Source organism: Lepisosteus platostomus, chromosome 3 (assembly GCF_059453375.1).
Source record: "Lepisosteus platostomus isolate fLepPlt1 chromosome 3, fLepPlt1.hap1, whole genome shotgun sequence".
Lineage (NCBI taxonomy): Eukaryota > Metazoa > Chordata > Actinopteri > Semionotiformes > Lepisosteidae > Lepisosteus > Lepisosteus platostomus.
The window spans coordinates 32,636,187-32,658,459 of NC_142613.1; the positions used below are offsets into that span (position 1 = coordinate 32,636,187).

The following is a 22,273-nucleotide window of genomic DNA, read 5'->3' on the forward strand; positions in this document are numbered from 1 at the left end:
TGCTATTCTGAGGACAAATGCCCATAGATTTTGTTCTAGCCTTTTGAATTTCAGTTCAGTGGAATAATCATTAATTACACCATCTACAGTGCTAAGGCTCCTAATGACAGAGGCAGATATTTAAAAATAAATAAAACTAAAAATGTATTGTATCTATCTTTCTCATTTCTACGACGTCTCACCTACTCAATAACATACTGCATTTTGTGCACTGGAAATTGTGTGACAGGGCAATGATAAGTGAAAGTTGGGCCACACGTCATAAGTAAGCCTTATCTTCTGTAAGAGATTATGTAATCAGGTTCTTTCAATGGTGTGACATGCTAAAGTCTGCACTGTCTCCTTGGTAGCAGTTTAAATAAGTGCAAAGTAAACTCAAAATCTCAGGCAGTTCAGCACTCCTGAGGAATGTGTGCCACTTTTTTTATATATAGCATATTTTAAATAATTAACCTCATTTATTACCATTGTAGCTTTTTGGGGCTAGCACTATCCATATGACCTTTGTACAATGTACAGCATAGTTTGTCAAGAGAACATAAGGAAGTTTAGCACTTCTAATTTTTAGACATTTGTGCTTGTAGTAAAAAAGAGGAGGCCGTTCAGCCCATCTAGTCTATTTGGTAGTTAGTAGTTGTTTCAAAGTTCTTGTCCAGCCATTTCTTGACAGAAGTCAGAGAATTATTATTATTTTTATTTATTTTTTAATTATTATTGCTTACACTTATATAGCACTTTTCTGGACACTCCACTCAAAGCGCTTTACAGGTAATGGGGACTCCCCTCCACCACCACCAATGTGCAGCATCCACCTGGTGTGCCAGAACGTTCACAACACATCAGCTATCAGTGGGGAGGAGAGCAGAGTAATGTAGCCAATTCATAGAGGGGGATTATTAGGAGGCCATGATTGGTAAGGGCCAATGGGAAATTTGGCCAGGACGCCGGGGTTACACCCCTACTCTTTTCGAGAAGCGCCCTGGGATTTTAGTGACCACAGAGTGTCAGGACCTCGGTTTTACGTCTCATCCAAAGGACGGCACCTGTTTACGGTATAGTGTCCCCGGTATAGCTGCTGGCGTTGCTATGTTGTAGAAGATTATCTTCTACAACATAGCAGGGGATACATATTCCTATAACCCTTAAGGTAAAAAAATGACCTGCTTACTTGGTATCAAAGTGCACTTCCACATAGTTTCCACTTGTGCCGTCTGGTTTGGATGTCACTGTTCATTCTGAAGAAATCTGCTGGGCTGTAAGACAATGCAGGACATTCTCTTAAGGAATGTATCAGGTTGCCCTTCTCTGGACTGCTTCCAGAGCAGCTGCTGTATATGTTTTCTATAACAACAAAAATTGTACACAGTATTCTAAATGATGCCTTACAGCTGCATTGTACAATTTCAAAATAGCATCCTTTAATTTGAATTCTACACATTTCACTACATAATCTAATGTTTCATGATCTAATATTTTATCACACTTTTTATTTTTTGCTTTCCAACATTATCTACAAGCTGTAAATGATGTGTCAACATAAATACCCAAGTCTTTACTAAAAGTAGCCTTTCCTAAGTCTTCTAACTAGTGTTTCCCATTTGTATTTATAGTTTAAATGTTTTTGCTACTTGCATTTGTATGTATTAAATATCTTGAAGGCATTTGCCCAGTCTTGAATTTCATCTAAACCTTTTAAAATGTTATTTGTGGTTTCTACAGTGTTTTTGGTAATCCCAAGTCTCTGTTATCTGCAAAATAGTCTATAGTTTACAAAATAGTTTACCAGAATCTAATCATGCATATCAATTATTAGGAGCAGTGGCTCTAGTACACATTCCGCACTTACTCTACTCCAATAAGAACAACACTCTTATATGAGTATTTAGACCTATCTGTGTCCTCTGTTTTCCATTTAATAACAAATCAAACGTTTCCCTGAATGCCTACCATCTGCAATTTGGGAAATAATTATCTACCAGAAACATTTTCCAATGTCTTCTGAAAATCAAAATATATCATGTCACATGACCTATATGTATTCATTATTTTTGTTGCTTGTTCAAAGAACTAAAACAAGTTGGTTAGGCAAGACTTACCCTTTTTAAATCCATGATGACTATTTCTAGGATACTGTTTAGATAAAGCCATCCTTTTATTTTAGTTATAGCAATTGTTTTCATTACCTTTCAAGTAATACAACTCAGGCCCTACTTTATAATTGAACATGACATTAACAAATGTCCAGTCTATGGTTACTACCTCTGTGTTGAGTGACTTTCAGAAGAGATGTGTCAATAGCTTCCAATTAGCATCTCTTATTTCCTGCATTACAATTGGAAAGTTACCATCAAGCTTTGGAGGTTAATTAATATTATTTATTAAGTGTATTAATGCTTCTTCTATGCTTTTATAACGTTTAATACAGAACTGTGTATTCCTGGGTGAAATATTCACTTGGTACTGTATATCAGTTGCTCATGTAACAAGAGCTTTCATGCAAGGTAACAATGTGATAGTCATGTTATTAGCACCCTACTCACCAAACCTCAGCTCCAGTAAATATTTGTGAGATGAGCTGGGACAATGTGTGGCACCTAGGGCTCAGAGACCAGTGAACATGGATACTGTTTTATGCAACAGTTTGGGCACCCCAGGCCAAATTACATGTTTTGTTTATTTTCGAAGTGAAAAGAAGTTAACACAACCTCTGCAGTGAACAAACTTAAACTTGACATGTTTCTGCAAGTATTGATGCACAGTTACTATTTATTTGCTAAATTTAACAGATTGAAAAAAATTAAACAGTAAATGTGGCATGTGCAAAACTTAGGGCACCCTTCCAGTTGGTCCACTAGTGTTATTTGTTTGTAAGGTCTCAGAACTTAATTGAATCGTTAGGCCTTCATCTAAGACAGGTGATGACAATTCCAGAGTTTCATTAGTTCCCTGATTCTTCAAACCTCTCAGGGTGTTGTGCTTACACTCAACAACCATGGGCTCCTCGAAGCAGCTGACTGAGGATAAAAAAAATAAAGATAATTGACTCTTACAAAGCTGGGGAAGGCTATAAAAAGGTATCTAAACGCTTCCAGCTTGCAATTTCCACTGTCCAAAATGTCATTATGAAATGGAAGTTAAAGGGAACTGTTGAAGTCAAGACAAGATCTGGAAAACCAAGAAAAATCTCAGTTAGAACTGCTCGTAGACCCCCATATCACTGCAAAGGACCTGCAGGAAGGTTCAGCTGGCACAGGAGTAGTGGTGCACTGATCCACTGTGCAGTGTTGCTTACACAAACATGATCTGCATGGAAGAGTCATCAGAAAGAAACCTTACCTGTGATCTCATTACAAAAGTCAACATCTGAAGTATGCAACACAACACTTAGATATGCCAGAGGCATTTTGGAATCAAGTGCTGTGGTCTGATGAAGTAAATATTTAACTCTTTGGCTGCAATCACCAAAGGTACGTTTGGAGAAAAAAAGAGTAATTTGAAGAAAAGAACACCTTGCCAACTGTTATGCATGGGGTCGGATCTATTATGCTTTGGGGTTGTGTGGCAGCCAGTTGCACAGGAAATATTGTGCAGGTAGAGGGAAGAATGGATTCTACTAAGTATCAACAAATCCTGGAAGCTAATGTCCCACAGTCAGTGAAGAAACTGAAGCTGAAAAGAGGTTAGATATTAGAACAAAACAATGATCCAAAACATACCTCAAAATCAACCATGAACTACTTCAAGAAATGAAAGATTAAGGTTTTGGAATGGCCTTCATAGTCCCCAGACTTATTGAAATTCTGTGGGTAGATCTCAAACGTGTATGCAAGACGACCTAAGAATATTTCTGAGCTAGAAGAGTTCTGCAAGGAAGAGTGGGAAAAATTTCCTAAAACAAGAATAGAAAGGCTGTTAGCTGCCTAAAAGAAACGTTTGGAGGCTGTGGTTTCTGCCAAAGTGGATGTTATTAAGTACTGACTGACAGGGTGCCTAGACCTTTGCACATGCCACATTTACTGGTTTATTTTTAAAAATCTGTTAAATTTAGTAAATAAATAGTTACTATGCATTACAATTTGCAGAAATATGTCAAGTTTAAGTTTGTTTGCTGCAGAGGTTGTTAACAAAAATCAACAAAACGTAATTTGGCCAGGGGTGCCAAACTTTTGCATAAAACTGTTTACTTATCCAGGGTTTGAAAAAGGAATGGAACAGAACTGCAGTATCGCAGGAATGCATCACGGATATACAGTGGTTTGCATTGCTTCCTACAGTGGCTACACCTACTATTTGCAACTTTCACAGGAAACCCTTTTTTGAAAAGCTCTGCATGAATTCTTAGTATACACTATTTTCTAATGATGTGTGCACAGTATTGTTTAGAAAAGGTTACAAATACTTCTTTCTATTGGTGTTCGTTGTTAGATATGTTAGTTAGTTAGTTAGACATGTTTACTGGGCATATGACACGGGAGCAAACTCAACTTTAGCAACATGAATACTTATCAAGGTGTAATCATTCTTGATTTAGTATAGACACAGGTTTATTTCCTGTAAACCTAGAATCATTCATCATGCTTCTATTATTAGATTGTTATTAGTGTTTGAAGGCCTTGAACACTTGTAGTAAAACTCAACCTTTAACCACAACTTGCATTTTATCGTTGCCACACTAAAAAGTGTTTATTTCACTGAATTGCATGGGATCATACCTGAGTATAAAGAATGAGAAACCAAAGTTTAAAGCAAACATTGCAGAGGAATTTTTGATTCGTACAGTAGTATTTTGAAACAATGTGTGTAATTTCAAAGTATGTTTTTTCTAATCTAGGTGTTCTCTAACAAGGAACAGAGTTTCATATATTTTTCTAATTTAATTTGTTTCTTGTTCATTTCTTTTTCACTTTATTAATCTTTTTAAAGACAGTGTTAATGTTAGCATATGCCATGATTCTATGACACCAAAAATTCAGATAATCTTCAGATGGATTCACATACTATGTTCATGTTTTCCAGGATCCACTGAACATGTAGTATGGTAAAGTGTCCCCTATATTAAATAATACACTAAATGTAATATTTGCAGTTTTTAGATGAATACATGATTTTTTAAAGGATAATTTAATAATTGACAACTGAAATAAAACTAATTACATCATATTAGCATTTTTTAATCGTGTGAGTCCAAATGAATTGTAAGGATAATTCCGAAAGAATTCAAATTTCATTTTTATATAGTACTCAATAACTCATAAACCTCATAATTATAGTTTACTAATCACTGATTTACTGATTTGATTTCTTGCAGGTAAGAAAATGGAAAATGATGAATAAGCACCATCCAGACAATAAACAGAAAACTCCATCAGCAGACCAAGATTTAGAAGCGCATTTGAGCTGCCCTTGGTCGATGAGTAGTGCACATCTCTTAGCTCACCCAATTATGGTGGAATGCTGTGTCTGCAGTGCTCCAGTTATCACCTACAGGATGCAGGAGGCCTGGGAGCCCAGAGAAAGAGCCCAGGTGAGCAAACAGTCAGCAAGGTTTCAACAGTTATTCTGTGCCCAGCTGTCATACATGACTTTCTGAAAAGATCGGGGTCTAGTCTAGCACAACAAGTTTCTATTCTAAGGGGTGAAGTGGTGGCTTAGGATCTGCGCCTGTGGCTGGAAGGTTGCTGGTTCAAATCCTGTAGCTGGCAGAGGAATCCTGCTCTGTTGGGATCCTGAGCAAGGCCCTTAACCCCAACTGCTCCAGGGGCGCTGTACAATGGCTGATCCTGCACTCTGACCCCAGGCTCTCTGCCTATCTGTGTGTCTCATGGAGAGCAAGCTGGGGTATGCGAAAGGATGAATTCCTAATGCAAGAAATTGTATAGGGCTAATAAAGTGATGTTATGTTATGTTATTAAATATTCCGCATTGAGTAATGCTTCAAATTAGCTACCTTGAGTGGATACTAGATAGGGTAACATCTTTTAGACTTTTACAGTCTGTCATCTGATGGTGAGCAGGGTCTCAAAATGAAATTATTAGCCATGTCATATATCACCTTATCCACTGCTCCGTTACGGTCTTCTGGTAAAGATAAATATTCTTTGAAAGTTCTTTTGAGCCTTATTGATCCAGATGGAGTAGTCACTCCTGTGTGTATGTAACAACAGCAGCAACAGTGTCAGATTTCAAATGTTAAGCAAGGCTGGGCCTGGTCAGTAGTATGATGGGAAGATGTTGGTGGACCGGTAGAAGATCACTTTTCTTCTGTGTAAGAATTCCCAAATTAGTACCCAGTGACGAGGGACACTGTGTTGAGTTATTAAGCTGAAGTTCTGATAAATTAAAAGCTCCGAGTTCCAAGCTCTTTCGGCCAAGGTAGAGGTGTTAATACTCTCTAAAGTTTACTCTGTCCTTTCATAAATAGCCTTTTTAATTGAATTGTGAAGTAATTCTCTCATTTTCCCATCTAATCTGCTGAGTAGTACTAGGCCTGCTGGCCCATAATGGCTGCCACACTTCACCCCTGTGGTACTGCACTGCATGCGTGAAGTGCAGAACATGGAAGATTTGAGGAAGCATGGGGAAAAGGACAAACGTAAAAGAGCTGAATTATTTAAAGGCCACGAAATAATAGTTTACCATTGGGTTGGTTAATGGGTGTTTTAAGAATATTTAGGGTGTTTTAAGTCATTTTCATATATTTCCCTGGAATTTAGCTCAAAGTTAAGAAGTGTGGTTGCTGCACACCACATATCTTGTGATGTCCACAAGAATCTGTTTGCAATTATACGTTTCTGAAAAGTTACATTTGACATTCCGGGATGTGTTATAAGTGACCAAAGAATAATACTAATCATGAAAACAATGTATTCATTTTTCTAAATGAGTTACGACTTTCCATATAACCACAAACCCCTTGATGTATGTCCAGCATCTTGAAAAGTTTTAAAACCCAATTATAGGGCCCAGGAAAAGAGTTTATTATTAACAATCTGGTTCCACTTCAGACTTTTTTTTTGTTTTCTTTTTCTTATGTACACCCCGTGGGCAAAATAATTTAACTTTGCTTTAAGCGCGTTAAGATTGTTTTTCTTTAAATTTAAACATTTTCAACTAGACTTGTCATCAATTACTGGCTAACAAAAGTCTGAAATGTTGGTTTTAAGGGAATTCCAAGCCATTTCTGTGTTATCAAAAGAGTAAAACTCTCCATATTTGAATTTAAAAAAAAAATCTATGGGAAACAATATTGTGCTCTGTGATGCCCATAAAATATAGATAGGATTTATACATAATATGTAATTTAGAATTCACTCTTTCGCCCTTCAATATTATTTTCAAGTAAAACCTTCAATACCATTAAAGCAAAGGAAATTCATTTCTTAGAAACTTTAGAAAATGTTATGTCTTTTTCTTCAGCATTTTAGGTGATTCTCTGTGTGTTGTACCAGTGGATTTTGAGTTGAATATCAGCTAAGGAATTTGAATTTCATAGCAATTACATTTGTTTGCAGTGATTGAAAGGATCTTGTTTATACAGTCTTGCCGCCTTTGCTCATATTTTATTCCCAGCTTGCATTTCTCTAATTCCACCATCTGAAATGGGCCCTTTATATTCCCCTTGCAGATAAATGTCCATGTGACAGATGGTGGAGCAGATGTGCTGACATGCTATTTTTAAGCAATGCAAAACTGTGTATGAGACTATTGGGCACACTTCAGTGTGAGCAGGCTTGCTGTATACTTCTCAGTCCTCAGAGTGATGTGAAATACTAGGTCAGTGGAGAGACATTTTAATGATGCACACTAGCAAAATATGTACAATTCTAAAACACTGGGGCCTGAATGAGGACTTGAAAGCACACAGAATGTATGTTTGCCAACAGGTGACATATGTGGAAATATTGAACAAGAAAGGTCTTGGGATATTTTAATTAAGGACATTGCACATTGGCACATTGCAGCGATCATTAGTGCTGCTGCCAGAGTTTGATTCCAGCCTGGGGTTCTTCTGTGCACAGTTTGCTTGGTCTTCCTGTGGTCACGTGGGTTTTCCTGTTTCCTTCCAGAGTCCAGAGACATGCTGTCTGGGTTAGATATTACCTCTAAACCCTCCCCTTATACATGTGTGCATAGCCTGCAATCAAATGCGGTCATATCCAAGGTGTATCCTTATGATACTAAGGACGTATCATAAGGACGTTTACAAACTAAGCAGCCTATGAAAGATATATATGAAATAGTAACTAGGCAGAGGAGTATCCCAACACAATAAACAGCCGGAAGAATGGTTATTTGTTGTGCAGCGGATAGTATTGCTGTCTTGCAATACTGGGACCCTGGGTTCAATTCCTTGGGTACTACCTGCATGGACTTTGTATGTTCTCCTTATGTTTCTGTGGCTGTCCTTTAGGTGGTTCAGTTTCCTCCCACAGTCCAAAGACATATTGGTAGATCATGGGAAAAGTCTGGGAAAATTGTCCCCCTGGTGTGAGTGTGTGCATGTCTTTGTGTGTCTGTGTCTGTGTGTCTGCCCTGTGACGGACTGGAACCCCATTCAGGGTGTATCCTGCCTTGTGCCTATTGCTTCAAACCGTACAGTTTTTAGTAAGGACTAAGTCGATGGGTGAGCACTGAAACTTCTGTACTCAATTTGGTGCCACTGCTCCTAACTGAAAAAGAAGTCTGAGAGACTGATCTCACTGAGACACCCTTTCTCCTGTGTGGTCTACCTGTTTAAAGTAAAATCTAATAGGAACCAGCTGCAACCCAAGTGTGAATGTCTGTACTTATTTTCCTGAAAATTATCCCTCATCCACCCTCCAGGAGCTTAACAGGTGCTCCATGACAGAGTCATTCAGCCAATCTAGTATATTTGGTTTGTAGTAGCTAATTGATTCAAAGATCTGTCCCATCCAGACATTTCTGTTATCAACTTCAACAAACAGGGCATTGGCTTCAGACAGGGTATCGGCTTCAACAACAGAGCTAGGGAGTGTGTCCTCCACTCCCACAACTTATTAGATTTAAATACTAATACTAGAGAAATTTCTTTAGGTGCTAAATGTTATCAGGCTAACAACAAAAGATATTTAAGACATCAGGGTAACTCAATTTCAGAAGTTTGACATAATGTCTAAATTACTCTGGTATCTTGAATATTTCCCATCTACACTGTGTTGCAGCAGGAACAAACTGGACTTCAGAGAAATCCTGCAGTCTTTTCACAAGGACAGTGCTTCCTATATAATCAAAACGATTTATATTTAACAAGGAGTTGTGATTAGAATGTTTCAGTACATACAACAGCAGCATGATATCTAAAAACACTAAAATACATAAGCTGATGCAAATACTATTAATGTGCACAGGATTTTTTTTTTCAGGAAAGTGCCACCTTCTCCACATACTTAAGTCTTTGATTTGTATATTTGAAGAGTTCATATACTTAATGGAATAGACTAACAGAATAAATAGGAATAAGAAGTTCTTCAACACCTTTTGGAGAAGTTTTACTAAATGCACTCAAGCATGCAATATTAAAATACAGAAAATATAACATTATGACTTACAGTATACGTTACTGCTTCTGCAGAGAAAAAAAAAGTTTGGTGTAAAAAAGGCTTAAAAGCCAGAAGTATTACCAGTCCATTGAAATTTCTCTTAATTGCTTTGAACTCATTGGAACATTTAGGGTCACATCTGATAGAGCAGAAAAAAAAATGTTCAGACCAAACTTTTGTACTTATCAGCTCACACTCTTATCATGGAAAGCAAAAAATGCTTATCAGAAGGACTATGCATGAGGCTCACGGCCTGAAAGCACACAGCTGCTGTACTTAGAGGAGATGCCACTCCAGCACAAGACACTTCATAGTGTCTTTCGTAAAAAAATATGTTATTTTGTATTTTTATTTCATGTGACACTGTGACCCACCCCCCACAATACTGCTGAACAGGCTGGTGTATTTAATAATTTAAAATAGTTTAATGTGTCTGTCTTACATCTCTTTTACTAATTTCAACCAGTATGAGAATTCATGCCCAAAGAATTATTGTATACAGTTTTGAAAAGGCAAACATTGGATGTAGCATTTGACAAATGTGCATTTAAGCTTTCTAGGACACCTAATAGCAATCCCCTCTCCTAAGTGTCCTGGGACTGTCCACTCCAAAGGTATTGGGGCAGTAAAGCTGAACCTGCCCTTGTTGCTTTATAGGCAAGCAATATGTATTTGTGATCATTAGATTAATATGAATGACAAGTACTATGTGACATATGTTTTGCATTTTGGGGTAATTCCATGCATTGATTATATTACTGTAAAACAAATCATACATTGTGTACAACCTAGTGATATCAAGTTACCATAAGTACTGGTATCCATTTACATACATTCCACACTGGAAAAGTAGGTACATGGTTGCATATTGCTTTGAGGTAATAAGTAACACTCCTTGTGGGATCAGTGGAGATGCTTTGTCACATCTTTGCTGTAACTGGTTTGAGTTCTTCTCTATTCTTGGGGTGTTTGACGTCTATTTTTTTCCTTCAGCATGTTAACTGCATGCTCAGTTAAATCGGGAGATTGACTTGGCCAGTCAAAGATTTTCTACTTTTTCCTCCCGATGAGCTCATTGCTTACAATAGCACAGTTTGCTGCAACAATGAGAAGACTCTGTATCTCAAGCCAAAGCTTTGAAGTAACATTTGAAGTAATTCCTTAACCAACCAGAGAACATTTTTAAGAACATAAGAAAGTAGAAAATAGAAGAGAACATCCGGCCCGTCTTTCCTGTTTGGTGGTTAGTAACTTATTGATCCTAGTATCTCATCCATCTGTTTCTTCAACGATATGGCTAGGTATCTTGTTCCATACTCTCACAACCCTTTGTGTAAAGAAGTGTCTCCGATTCTCACAATAAATGCACTTCCTCATAGCTTCCACTTCTGACCTTTCATGTTTCACCGTTAATACTGAAGACGTTCACTGGGCTGATTTTGTCAGAATTTTGAATACTTGTATCAGGTGCCCTCGTACTCTTCTCTGCTCAGACTAAAAAGGTTCAGCTCTGTTAGTCTGGCAGAGCAGAACATTCTCTTAGGCCTCAGAATAGATCTGGTTGCTCTTCTCTGGACAGAATCCAGAGTAGACTTTTTATATATAGTTCAGCTGAGCTGGTTCTAACATACTATTCTAATACCATATGATCAAACACTTAGATCACCCTGCTTCATCTTTCCGTATTCACTTTTGTGTTTTCATATAAAAATGATCTATATCTTCAGCAGACAACAATTAATACCAAGAGGATTACTCTGCATTCATTAAAAAACGTTTCTTATTTAAAACAGTCCACTGTGTGACATATTTAGCTTCTAGACATTTTAATATTCCTCTTAGAAGACTATGTTCATGATAGATAAAGCAAAATCAAGTGGGTTTTTATTTAAAAATGAGGAGTGATGGCATGCCAGTTATTGGAAACAAAAATATTGGCTTTATAGAATAAACTACTCTGTTTTTGTTGAAAATAGAGAGATGATGCAGGTGGATTTTATTTGCATGCTCCATTATATTTCTGTATATCTCCATAACTTTAATACATTTCCATTCTAATATACTGTTTATTCAGTTGCCAGTCTCACAGATTCAGTACATATCTATAAAAATAACACCAATATACTTAGACATATTCTCTTGACTCTGTAGGCAATAACATTTGAAGAGCCAGAAGTTTTTTTTTCTTTCATTGAGATTTTTCTTGCAGTGAGTTTCTGTTTGGATTTCTAAGACCTGTCAATACTTGTCAAAGAAGATTTTGGTACTAAGGAAGGACTTTCATTCAGTCTTCAAAGGAAAAGGAACTATTCTGGGAAGCAGAGAGTATTCTGTCAGTCAACTATGCTAGTATTTGATAACGTACAGGATTTTTACTGCAATCAAAAACCATGGGCTTAAACACACCAGTGTGCCATTTCTCCATGCCTTGTGGGAACTGTGTCAAATAAAAATAAATACATTCTACACTTTTATACAAATATAAACTTCTATAAGGAAGTCTTATGCTTTCTGTTACACATATGTATAATGTATTGAGACTGCTAAATGAATATATTTGAATAATATCCTTAATTATATAAAACCAGAAACAGTTGGAGAAAATGAGATAGGTCTCAAATGGATGGGAGCAGATGGCAAACAACATTTTCTCAGTCTCATTTCCTTATTGTTTCTCAGAATCCCATGGTGTCAAAATGAAGTGGTGGTTTAATGATTCTGAGTTCATATACTGTATGTTGTACCTTTCATTACTGAAGCTTTCTTAATAGAACCATAAATCAGAAAGGAAAAATGCAGTTTGCACTCATTTTTAAGGTCAATTTGTACCCATTTTCATGAGCATGCAATTGTCAAACAACTAAATACTTTTAATATCAAGGTACAAAACATATATAAGTAATAAAAAGTAACATATAAGTAATAAACATTGCGATAATGAAAATATACCTCAGTTCCTCAAGCATTTTAGCCACAGGAAATAACCTCAAATGTTGAGGACACCCAGTTTAATTCAAATACGAGCAGACTGTCTGGGTGTACTTGAATTTGTGTTTTTTTAGACAAATGTTTAACTGTTGCACAATACTTATTCTAGAAGCACCAGAAGAAAGTGTGAACCTTGCACTGGCATTTCACTTGCTTTAGTTCTTTAGTAATGCTGTGCAGGAATGCAGATAATATGGGTTACACAACATCTGTGAACATTTGTAAAAAAAATATTTTTCAAATGAGATGGGTGATTTTATTTTAGCATTTATAAAGTACACATTCCATGTATTGTTCAGAATGTGCAATATTCTTCTGATTGAGTCCACATGGGGTTAAATATTAGTTTAATAAGAGGATAAAAATAACATGGCCAAGACTAAGGGGAAAAAAAACTGTTTGTATCAGGGTATGCCACACTGTAGGCTGAGGCAAAAAAACATAAGTTCCCGCAGACCTCTGTAGGGTCTTTGTGGGCCACGATGCCTTCACTATGAATATAGCTTTTCCTCCCTTTGTTGAGATGGCAACAGCGTTTTCTGTGTAGTGTGTGTTAATCAGATAATTGATGCTTGCACTGACCTGAAACCAACATTACAAAGGAACTTCATACTGTCATGTTTTAGTAAAAGCAAATATTACTGTAGAAAACCATGGGAAATCACAAGTAAGCAAAAAGTGACTGTGTAAACCATGAAGCCAACTATAGGAATTTATTATACAGTGTGGTGTAAGAAAGGTAAAATACATGAAAAAGCAAAAACAGTGTAAATTAACAGTCATACTTTTTTAGGGAATGGACAAAGCAAAATAAAGACAAATAATCAGTCTGAATTTCCAACATTAGGAATTTATATTCCAAAACAGCAAACAGATTATTTTATTCATTTTCGTGACCCACCTTTTTTTCTGCTGTTCAGTAAAGTAACAAAAAAAAGAACAATTTATCATACGTTGTGATGCATTTGCCTCTCAGCCATTTGTAAAAAAACAATTGGCTTGACATAACTATCCTCTTCAGGTTTTCCTGCCTTAACTTGGCCGGCAGCATCCTAGAAAGGAAAGTTTAAGACCTTCCTTATGTTTCGTGACCTTTGGTAACTCTAAAGTGGAAGAAATTCATTTATTTATTCATTTATGAAGCTTCAGTTACTACTGATATTAGAACTCCCATCTCTTAAAAAGAAATCCCTCTTATCATTGCTCAGAAGCTGTCTAGAAACAAAATTCAGATGAGAAGAGAGCTTGCCTTTCTGGCACGCGTATAGTTGCTTCGTAATGGAAAAGGGACAAGGATATGTCAGACTGCGCATAACAGAGACAGTTTCTTCATACTGAGGACAACTTGGACAAGAATGTGGCAACAGTTACAGTATCAGAAGCTAATTGTACTAATAGAGGTACAGGAACTTTTCAGGAGCAGGGTTACTGGAAATCAAAAAAGGGCTATGAAAGGACGAGCAGAAAGGCTTATTTATAAAACAGACAGAATAAAATGGAGCATTATAATCCTCAAGGCAGTCATTAAGGAGTTTTTTCACTGTTTTCTGTGTGGTGAAAAAAAAATACAATTAACAGTCATAGGTACTATAGTGCAGAAGGGACTTGGGCTATTAAAATCCTTCAGATCCTTAAAATCAACAACCTCTGAGAAACTATACTTTGGCTTTATCACATTTGCAAAAAACTTTACTGTGAACAACATAAGACATATGTCTTTGTAGTGCAGCATTCAGACAAAGTCTTTACAATTCAAGAAGGATTTCTGTCTGTGGGAATCTTTAGTGATTGTAGATCTCATCCGACTTTCCCTCCACCATTTTATAGATGCCAGAAATAAAAAATAAAAGCAAACATTTTCACTGTATAAGGCATTACTTCTGTCAGCACTTGATGGCCTTTTAATGGTTTTCAGGTCTCTACATGTAGAGGAGGCTGCCAGTTATCTTGGCAGGTGTCTGATTTTGCTGTGTTGGTGGCCAGTGTAGCTCTTAGAGGTAACAGACCCCCCTTGGTCATGTATTAAATTCTGGCCTTTTTAAAGAAGAAAACCGTATGGTATTGCGTCCGCTGCCATCGCAGACTTTTGCATGACTTTACAGCAACTTCAGCTACACTACAGGGTGTTCTTTTTGGTACCTTTCACATGATGTGCAGAAACATTTTTATTTGCAACACAATTTGTAGGTTCTTTTACTAGGCTCAGACTTGGAAAACTCTCTCCCTTCTCTGTACTGTCCTTCCTAAGCATCTGAATACATTTTGGAGTTTCTGGACAATGAGTTGTGATTATACTTCATATGGTCTTCCTGCCCTTTTAAAGCAAGACTTGGCAAACGATGGTTTAGAAATGATGCCGGGTAACTGCCCTCTGAGATCAGTTTTCAAAATCTTTCAATTAGAGGAGGTTTTTATTTTCAAGTCTTACCGACCTATTTGAAGGCAAACAATCGACAATCAGAAATATAACAGGTATAATTGAAATGCAACATTTCGTGACCTCAAGACATCATTTAAGAAAGAACTTTAAGTATTAGTAGAAGGGTTTTTTTTATCAGATAACCTCACATCTGTTCGTATTTAAGCTGTTTCAATCACAGAGTTATCTATTCTTTAATGTAAGGCAGCAGGATGTTTCTAGTTATAGGGCACCAGCTTGGCTACAGCAGATGCACATTCATTATGCCCCCAATGTCCACCATGATCAGACTGAGCTCCTTAACAGTGTCCCCTGGAAGCACAGATCTGTCTCTTGCAGTGAAATTTAAGTGAAAATTCTCTGTGAGTCTTATCTGATGCCCAAAATTGCTCATTGTTCTTGTTGAGTTGTTAGCACAGTTCAGTTTTGCTAAGATTTTGCTTTTTTAAACATCATCACTCTGCGGCATAGAAAACGTATTCATATGTAGGCTGTTGGCACAGATAGCGGGTTCACACTAGCTCCACAAATCTACAAATTACTTTTCTCTATTAATCCCTTTCCAATAAAAAAAAAATAGTATTATTTTTGAAGTGTGTGGTTGGTTCCTCTTTAATTTGCATGTCAAGCATCATTTTAATACTCATGACACAGACAGTTGAAAATAGATAATTCACATATTTGACAAGCTGCTAAGGTTGTGTTACACATGAAGTGCTTAATTAGCCCATGCTGTGCTGAGGGTGAAATGTGATCACCCCAGGAGGGAGTATGCTGGTTTCCAGCAGCTGGTTTTATTTTACTGTACCTCCTCTCCTCTCTGTGACTCGGCTGAAGCTTGGCACAGGCAGATTGCGAGTAGTGGTGACAGAGGTTGTGAGGATGGGTTAAGGTTCAAGCTGAGATAATTCCACAGGTCATTTGCTTCAGCTGATGAAAAGTGGCAAAATCGATGTGTGGAGTTTCTGTTGTTGCTATTATTGATTATTTTTATGCCTTTGACATATGACTTTATGAGTCTTTGCTTGTTTCTCTTTGCTCTATGGAATCCATAATATTGTAAAGACAGAAATAAAATAGCTAAGGAAACAATAACATTACTGATGTTTAATTCAATGGAGAAAAAAAAATGTATACAGTAAATGTATTGTGCATCCAGTAATAAATAACTTTACAGGGAATAATACTGTAGCCACACTGACTTCTTAAATCATTTTTTTATTTTTATTATTTATAATTTCAATGAAGGAATTTTAATTCAGTTTCAAAACATTCCACACTTACACTTGACCAAACTGTTACCCATTCATGGTTATGTAAACGTGACTTGTATTTAAATGCACACACTGAATCTTCAAACTGGGTCATGTGATCGGACCACAGTGGGAAGAATGGGCTCCCATAGAAAGTGAAGTAATAGGTCACCAATAGCAACAAACTGTCACGTACAAAGAGTCTGGGTGAAAGATGTCTAAAATGAGCACATTCTAGACTGTGAGAAGGCTGTATTTTCAAAATGCCTTTGACTAGGTTACATTTGATGTCAAGGATGCTAATGTAAAAGTCTGGTTATAATAAGACTATTTTTCTCTATATTTCAATTCAATTCAATTCAATTCAACTCAACTTTATTGTCATTATACTTACACAGGTGCATAGTATAATCTATATATTTCTATATATATTGTTATTCATATAGTCACAAATTTTTCATATACTGTTCCCTTTTTTAGGAACTTTTTTCCCTTTTTTTCGCTTTTTTCCCATTTGGGGAGAATTTTTATAGTATATAGTATATTGTAGTATATGAAGTGAGACATGTTTGTTTTTTATTTTTAAAAAATCTCATTTTATTCTAGAATACTTCGATTCCATTCCTCTTTCCATTTTGCTTGGTGTGCAAGAGAGAAAAAAGTGCTTCGCAGTGCTGTTGAATCTCACTGTCAGATTGACCCTTCCAATTTCAAACTACTGAACCCTAGAATCAGTGGAAGCTGCAGGAAAATCTTGATTGCTCTGTTTTTCAGCATCTTCCCCAGTGGAGTTATGTAGCATGATTTTATTTAAAGGGGAACTGCAGTCCCAATTTTTAAGCCCAGTGATTTAATCTCAGTAACAAAATAAATTCAAAATATTTTTTGAAAGCAAAAACAAAAAAATTCGAAGTCGAGAGCAATATTTCTATTAAAAGAGATGCATTCACAAACCTGCTTGTTTACAATGTAATAAGGCCACTTCACGTCACTGGAAGTTTTGTTGCCTTGTTCTGAATTGCAGAATATGGCACTGTGCATACCTGGAAATGTAGTCAATTCTGTGATATAATTTGGAGGTTTTACAAGTTACTCTTTTACTTTCATTGTGGTTTGAAATACACGTATCAATGCTGACTCTTTCTAACCTTGAAATATAAAAACAGCATTGCAGTTCCCCTTTAACAAACTGACTTCAAAACAAGCAGTGGTCACTGGGAGAACCAACCCAAGATTGGTAGCTTACTTTGATTTGAAAATATGACAACTCATATTCTCATCATCATATCTCACAATACAAACCGAGAAATGTTTTAGTTATAGCACACAGTAAGTGTTGAATTTTTTATTGAGATGCTGGATTACTGCCAATGATCTAACCTTACAATGAAGGTATTTCATTTATTTTTCCACACCATTCGAGTATGCAGAGTTTGTTAACGGCGGTATTTGTTTTTTTTTAAAGTGCATGTTTTGTGTTCATGTCTTTAAAATACTGGTGGTTACCTGTGCCCTGATGTAACAGTCACTCTTCCACAGTACTTTGAGGTTGTGTTCAATGTGAAAAGGCGCTCATTAAATTCCTGACTTATTTTTGAAAAGGGATGAAAACAGCATCAACTGTGGAAGGTAAAGAATCCTAAGCATAAGGTACTTAAAGATCTTACATCATACAAAAAAATACTGTAGGTATGTCAATGGCTGTCTGATTAAGTCCGAAGGAATGTGCATCTTGTAAGTGATTCACCTTGTTTTTGAGCAAAATCATCAGTAGAAGCTGATTGAGAAATCCTTGGCATTGAAAGAAAACAAGCCCCATGTTCAACAGAAATAGGTTGCAGGCTGAAAAGGATTTTAGGTCACGTGGACCTCAACCTTCAGTTCATTCAAATGTAGTGCAATGGCATTCGGCACTATATAATAAAGACTTCCACTCTTATTATCTGAAAACAAGATTACTGTCTAGACCTGTTTTCCATTACAGCAGCATTGGTTAACCATTCAAACCTTAGACATGAGAAATTAGTTCATTTTTGTATTTGTGTCTGCTGAAGACAATTTTATTATATTTATGTTAGATGTTATTAACACAGGAAATCCCTTTCTGTCTCAGAAACAAAAGCATAATAATTGCAATAAACCTATGTTTAGCTTCTCTGATTGTTGCACTTGAACTCAAGTTATTGAAGTTGAGCAAGTTTCAGACTACTGCTTTCAATTTCAAGATTTTTGTACTAATTTCTAAGAGTGCACAGCCAAAGTCTCCTTTTACCAAAGCAATAAATTAGTGCCTGAATTAAAACTTTTTGGTCTGTTAATATCTTTGTGATATAATACAACACCACTACAAATATTCCATACGCATATACTGGTAATAATTTTGTCCTGCAAACATTATCCCCTCATTCTGTATGGAAAAACTTACTCTGTATGCTGTTCTGCTTTATTCCTGCTTAAAAGGTTGCATTAGTTTTGTCATAAAACCTAATAACAGGTGCAAATAAATATAGAATCTGCAGAAATACACAATAGGTTAGAGAAAATCTGTATTATGCCAGCAGTCATTTTAGAGTGTTGCCATTGTATTTATTGCTAGTTACAGTAAGACAAAGCTAATGTGTTCCAGAACCATGAAAGTCTTGATATTGTGTTTGTGTTTTTTATAGGCAATGGATCTGTTCTACCCAATTCTGCCAGTCCGAGAAAGGACGTATTGTTGCGATAATGACCCAGGTAACATTTCATCTTCCTTTTATAAAAGTCTAATGAAAGGCTGAAATTGCTGGCAATTTACAGAGGAAAAGATAATCAGTTTTCGTCATATATATATAATTATAGTTGTCCTCTTTGCTTAAGATAATGTTTCCCAATGAGGGAAAAAAATAAATTCAAAACTGCTGTAGTATCACACAGATAATTCTCTTCCTTCATTCCTCATGTCCTTAAGAAAAGTTTACATTGCTGCACACAATACAATTGCAAGTAACCAGAAGTCATACTTCTTAAAGCTGCTGAAGAAACAATCCAATCCCAGGACCAGTTTACACGTGACATCTTACAGACTTTTTAATTACTGCTTTTCATGGTGGCCCAGAGCTTATCCTGGGAAGAACTGGGCAAAATATGGGATACACCCTGGACAAGATGGACAGAGACGCAAACACGCACACCTACATCAGCACCAATTTTACAGAAGAGAATTAAACCTAACAGCATGTCTCTGGATGGTGGGGGGAACCCCACATAAACACGGAAAGATCATACAAACTCCACACAGATAGCACCCCAGGAATTAACCCCAGGGCCCCAGTGCTGCAAGGCTAACCATCAACTGTGCTAACCACTGTCCCATCTGTAGTGGTTTAGCTTCAAGTTCAAATTTTAATTTTATGAACTCTGCATTGAAAAGTATGGAAAGGATCAGTTTGAAGAGTTTGTCACATTATAGTTTATCTTAGTTCACTGTATGTGATTTTGAGTAGCCATTCATAAATTTGATCCACTTCAGCACAGTGTGCAACTGTAATGCACTGTACAATATTGGTTATGTAGTCTGTTGATCTTATTTTGAATGACAATTCATGCAAATCCTTTTGTATTAGTCTTGTGAAAGAGAAGGTTTGTTCTCTTAAACCAGTAAGCCTACTTCTCTCTAAATTTTCTTTTAAAACACTTTTTATGGCTTAAGGGCCAGAAGTTCATCCCAAAGGAGGCTCCGAGGTCCGGTGTTCTTCAGGAAAAGAAGTCAGCCCTTTCCAGGACTGTGTCGGATGGCTGACTCGTGTTTTCAAAAAAAGAAATTCTTTTAACTCACAGTGTGCTGTCTTTAGCCACCACCGTTTGAAAAAGAATGATTAATGAGACTGAGCCCACCAGTGATCAGGCTCACCTTTCAAAGTTACATTTTTATGCTGTTCCACTAGATTCAAAGCATCTGTTTTGGGATTCCCACTCAAATGTCCTTTTCTCAATTCCACGCATGGAAATTCGGAGAGAGCAAGTTCTAGACAGGGTTTTTGAGACTTTCTAGGGACTTCAGGTGGACTTAGAGCTCTCACACGCAGCTGTCTTGTTACTGCGTAAATGAAACCTAAGCTATTGAGATGAGTTTTCACCCACCCAAATAGTTGTAATAACACACAAGAATGAAGTGCAAATATTTCGAGCGTTTTAATCATAGTAAATTTGGCTTAACCTGTCTGCCTGAAGGACAACCCCCTGGCCACAGGCTTGAGGAGGCTAGGACCCCCATGCAGAGTGAGGGGTGACCAAGGGGCAGCTGCAGAGATGGAGATGGGCAGGAGAGACACAAAAGAGAAATGTGAAGAAGATAAGGGACGTATTTGTAATATTTATAATGGTTTTTTTACTTGAGCAAATGAAGTCAGGAATGATCACTATTTGGGACAGCTGAACAAAATCAACCCATTGAACAAAATCAAGAGAATCCAAAATGGTTTTAGGAAAAAAACATATATATTTAATTACTTTCATCTCCTGATTGGGGGGTATTCTTAAAATGATAACAGCTCACAGTAGCCTTTCACATAACAAAACCATGACACACATAAATGTGCTTAAGGAACAATTAGTAATTTGACTACATTCTTCGTGATCTCAGACTTGAAGACTAGTTGATACAGAGCTGTGTTTAACAATTTTCTACTTTTACTAGCCGATTGTTTTAAAAGAAAGAATCTTTGGGTCAGTTTGGGTTTCCTCTATGTGCACTATCAACCCATTGGGTGTCTATGAGCTTACAGTCATTGGAAAGACTCCTGTAATGCACTGTGGAGCCCGGATATTGCTAAAACACAAAAGGCAATGACAATTGAGTGCATATGAGGAATATGTCTACAGGTTCTCATTTACCCCATGAGTCATAGGCTACTGAAAACGGGGCAGAGTGTTGATTGCAGTACACTCATATGGAAAGCCACTGAAGTCAAAAACGTGTATTTCACTGTGCAGACAATACTGCTGTGCCACTCCTGCAGAACTCACATAGAAGGCAATAGACAGAGCTCTACCTGTGACAACACCTGTTTTGATTTTTGTTTATATCCTCATAGCCACAGATCTTTTCAAGATATTTTCTAAAATATATGTAGATATAAAAGCTATTTCCCTTGTTTTCACATATTAGGTAATTTTTCATATTAATAAGAATAAACAAACTGTGATGTCAACATTTATTCACTCAAATATTACAAGTGCAAAAACCAAGGCATTAATTTAACCTTGCTGCAAGTACATAATAAACTAAGAAAGAAAAGAGACTACCTACAAGTCCTAGGTGACTGCAACTTTCAGTTTTGAAAATCGCAAATATTTCGAAATTATCAAACTTTTACAGTGTGACTTCTCTAAACCCATAGACCATAAGAGATGAAAAGCCGCTTTACTTCTTAAGTAGAAAATAAGAAGTAATGAAGTCAACTAAACACTTCACATGCACCAATCATGTCTTTGGTTTGATTTAATGAAGTAGTTTAAATTAGATTTTAACAAAATCCCAGAAAATGTGATTAGGTAATGTGATTAAAAAGATACAGATCAAAACATTGTTTTCAGTATGAAAAGTGGAACACTTTCAAAGTACAAGTATTACCATAAATACAAAGTCCATATGGGATATGGGCTACCTGAGAATTAGCATGGTCCTGGTAGTGTTGTTTTATACATACACCTCATCAGCATCTACACAGACTGTTGTGGGATATTCCAGCTGCAGACAGCAGTTGAAGATTGCCCAGTCACAGCTCTCCCTGTTGATTTCATTGGCAAGCTGCTCCAACAGATGCTCTGTTGGATTCAGGTCAAGAGACTACTTTGGGCCTGGCAAGACCTGGGCATTGTTTTCTTGATGTTGTGTTTTATTGTAGCATGGTGTAGTCATGCATTGGCCTCTTGGAAAATGAAGACTTCTGGATACCCTTAAACATACAGAAAAAACTGTTTAAGGACTTTTCGATTGTACCATTGAGCAGTATGGTGGTACCTCAGTTTGCACAATGACATTTCCATGTTAAAGAAGTTTCCTCCTCACATCT

General features: G+C 36.7%; 1 protein-coding gene across 1 annotated transcript in view; it reads left to right on the plus strand.

The window, feature by feature from the left end:
• The window catches only part of sgk1 (serum/glucocorticoid regulated kinase 1), a 61,099-nt gene that overhangs the window by 22,558 nt on the left and 16,268 nt on the right, over window positions 1–22,273 (plus strand). Inside the window, exons 3-4 of the mRNA XM_088625287.1 lie at window positions 5,309–5,524; window positions 18,887–18,953. Coding sequence (XP_088481413.1) covers window positions 5,309–5,524; window positions 18,887–18,953 — 283 coding nt within the window. The remainder of the gene's footprint in view (window positions 1–5,308; window positions 5,525–18,886; window positions 18,954–22,273) is intronic.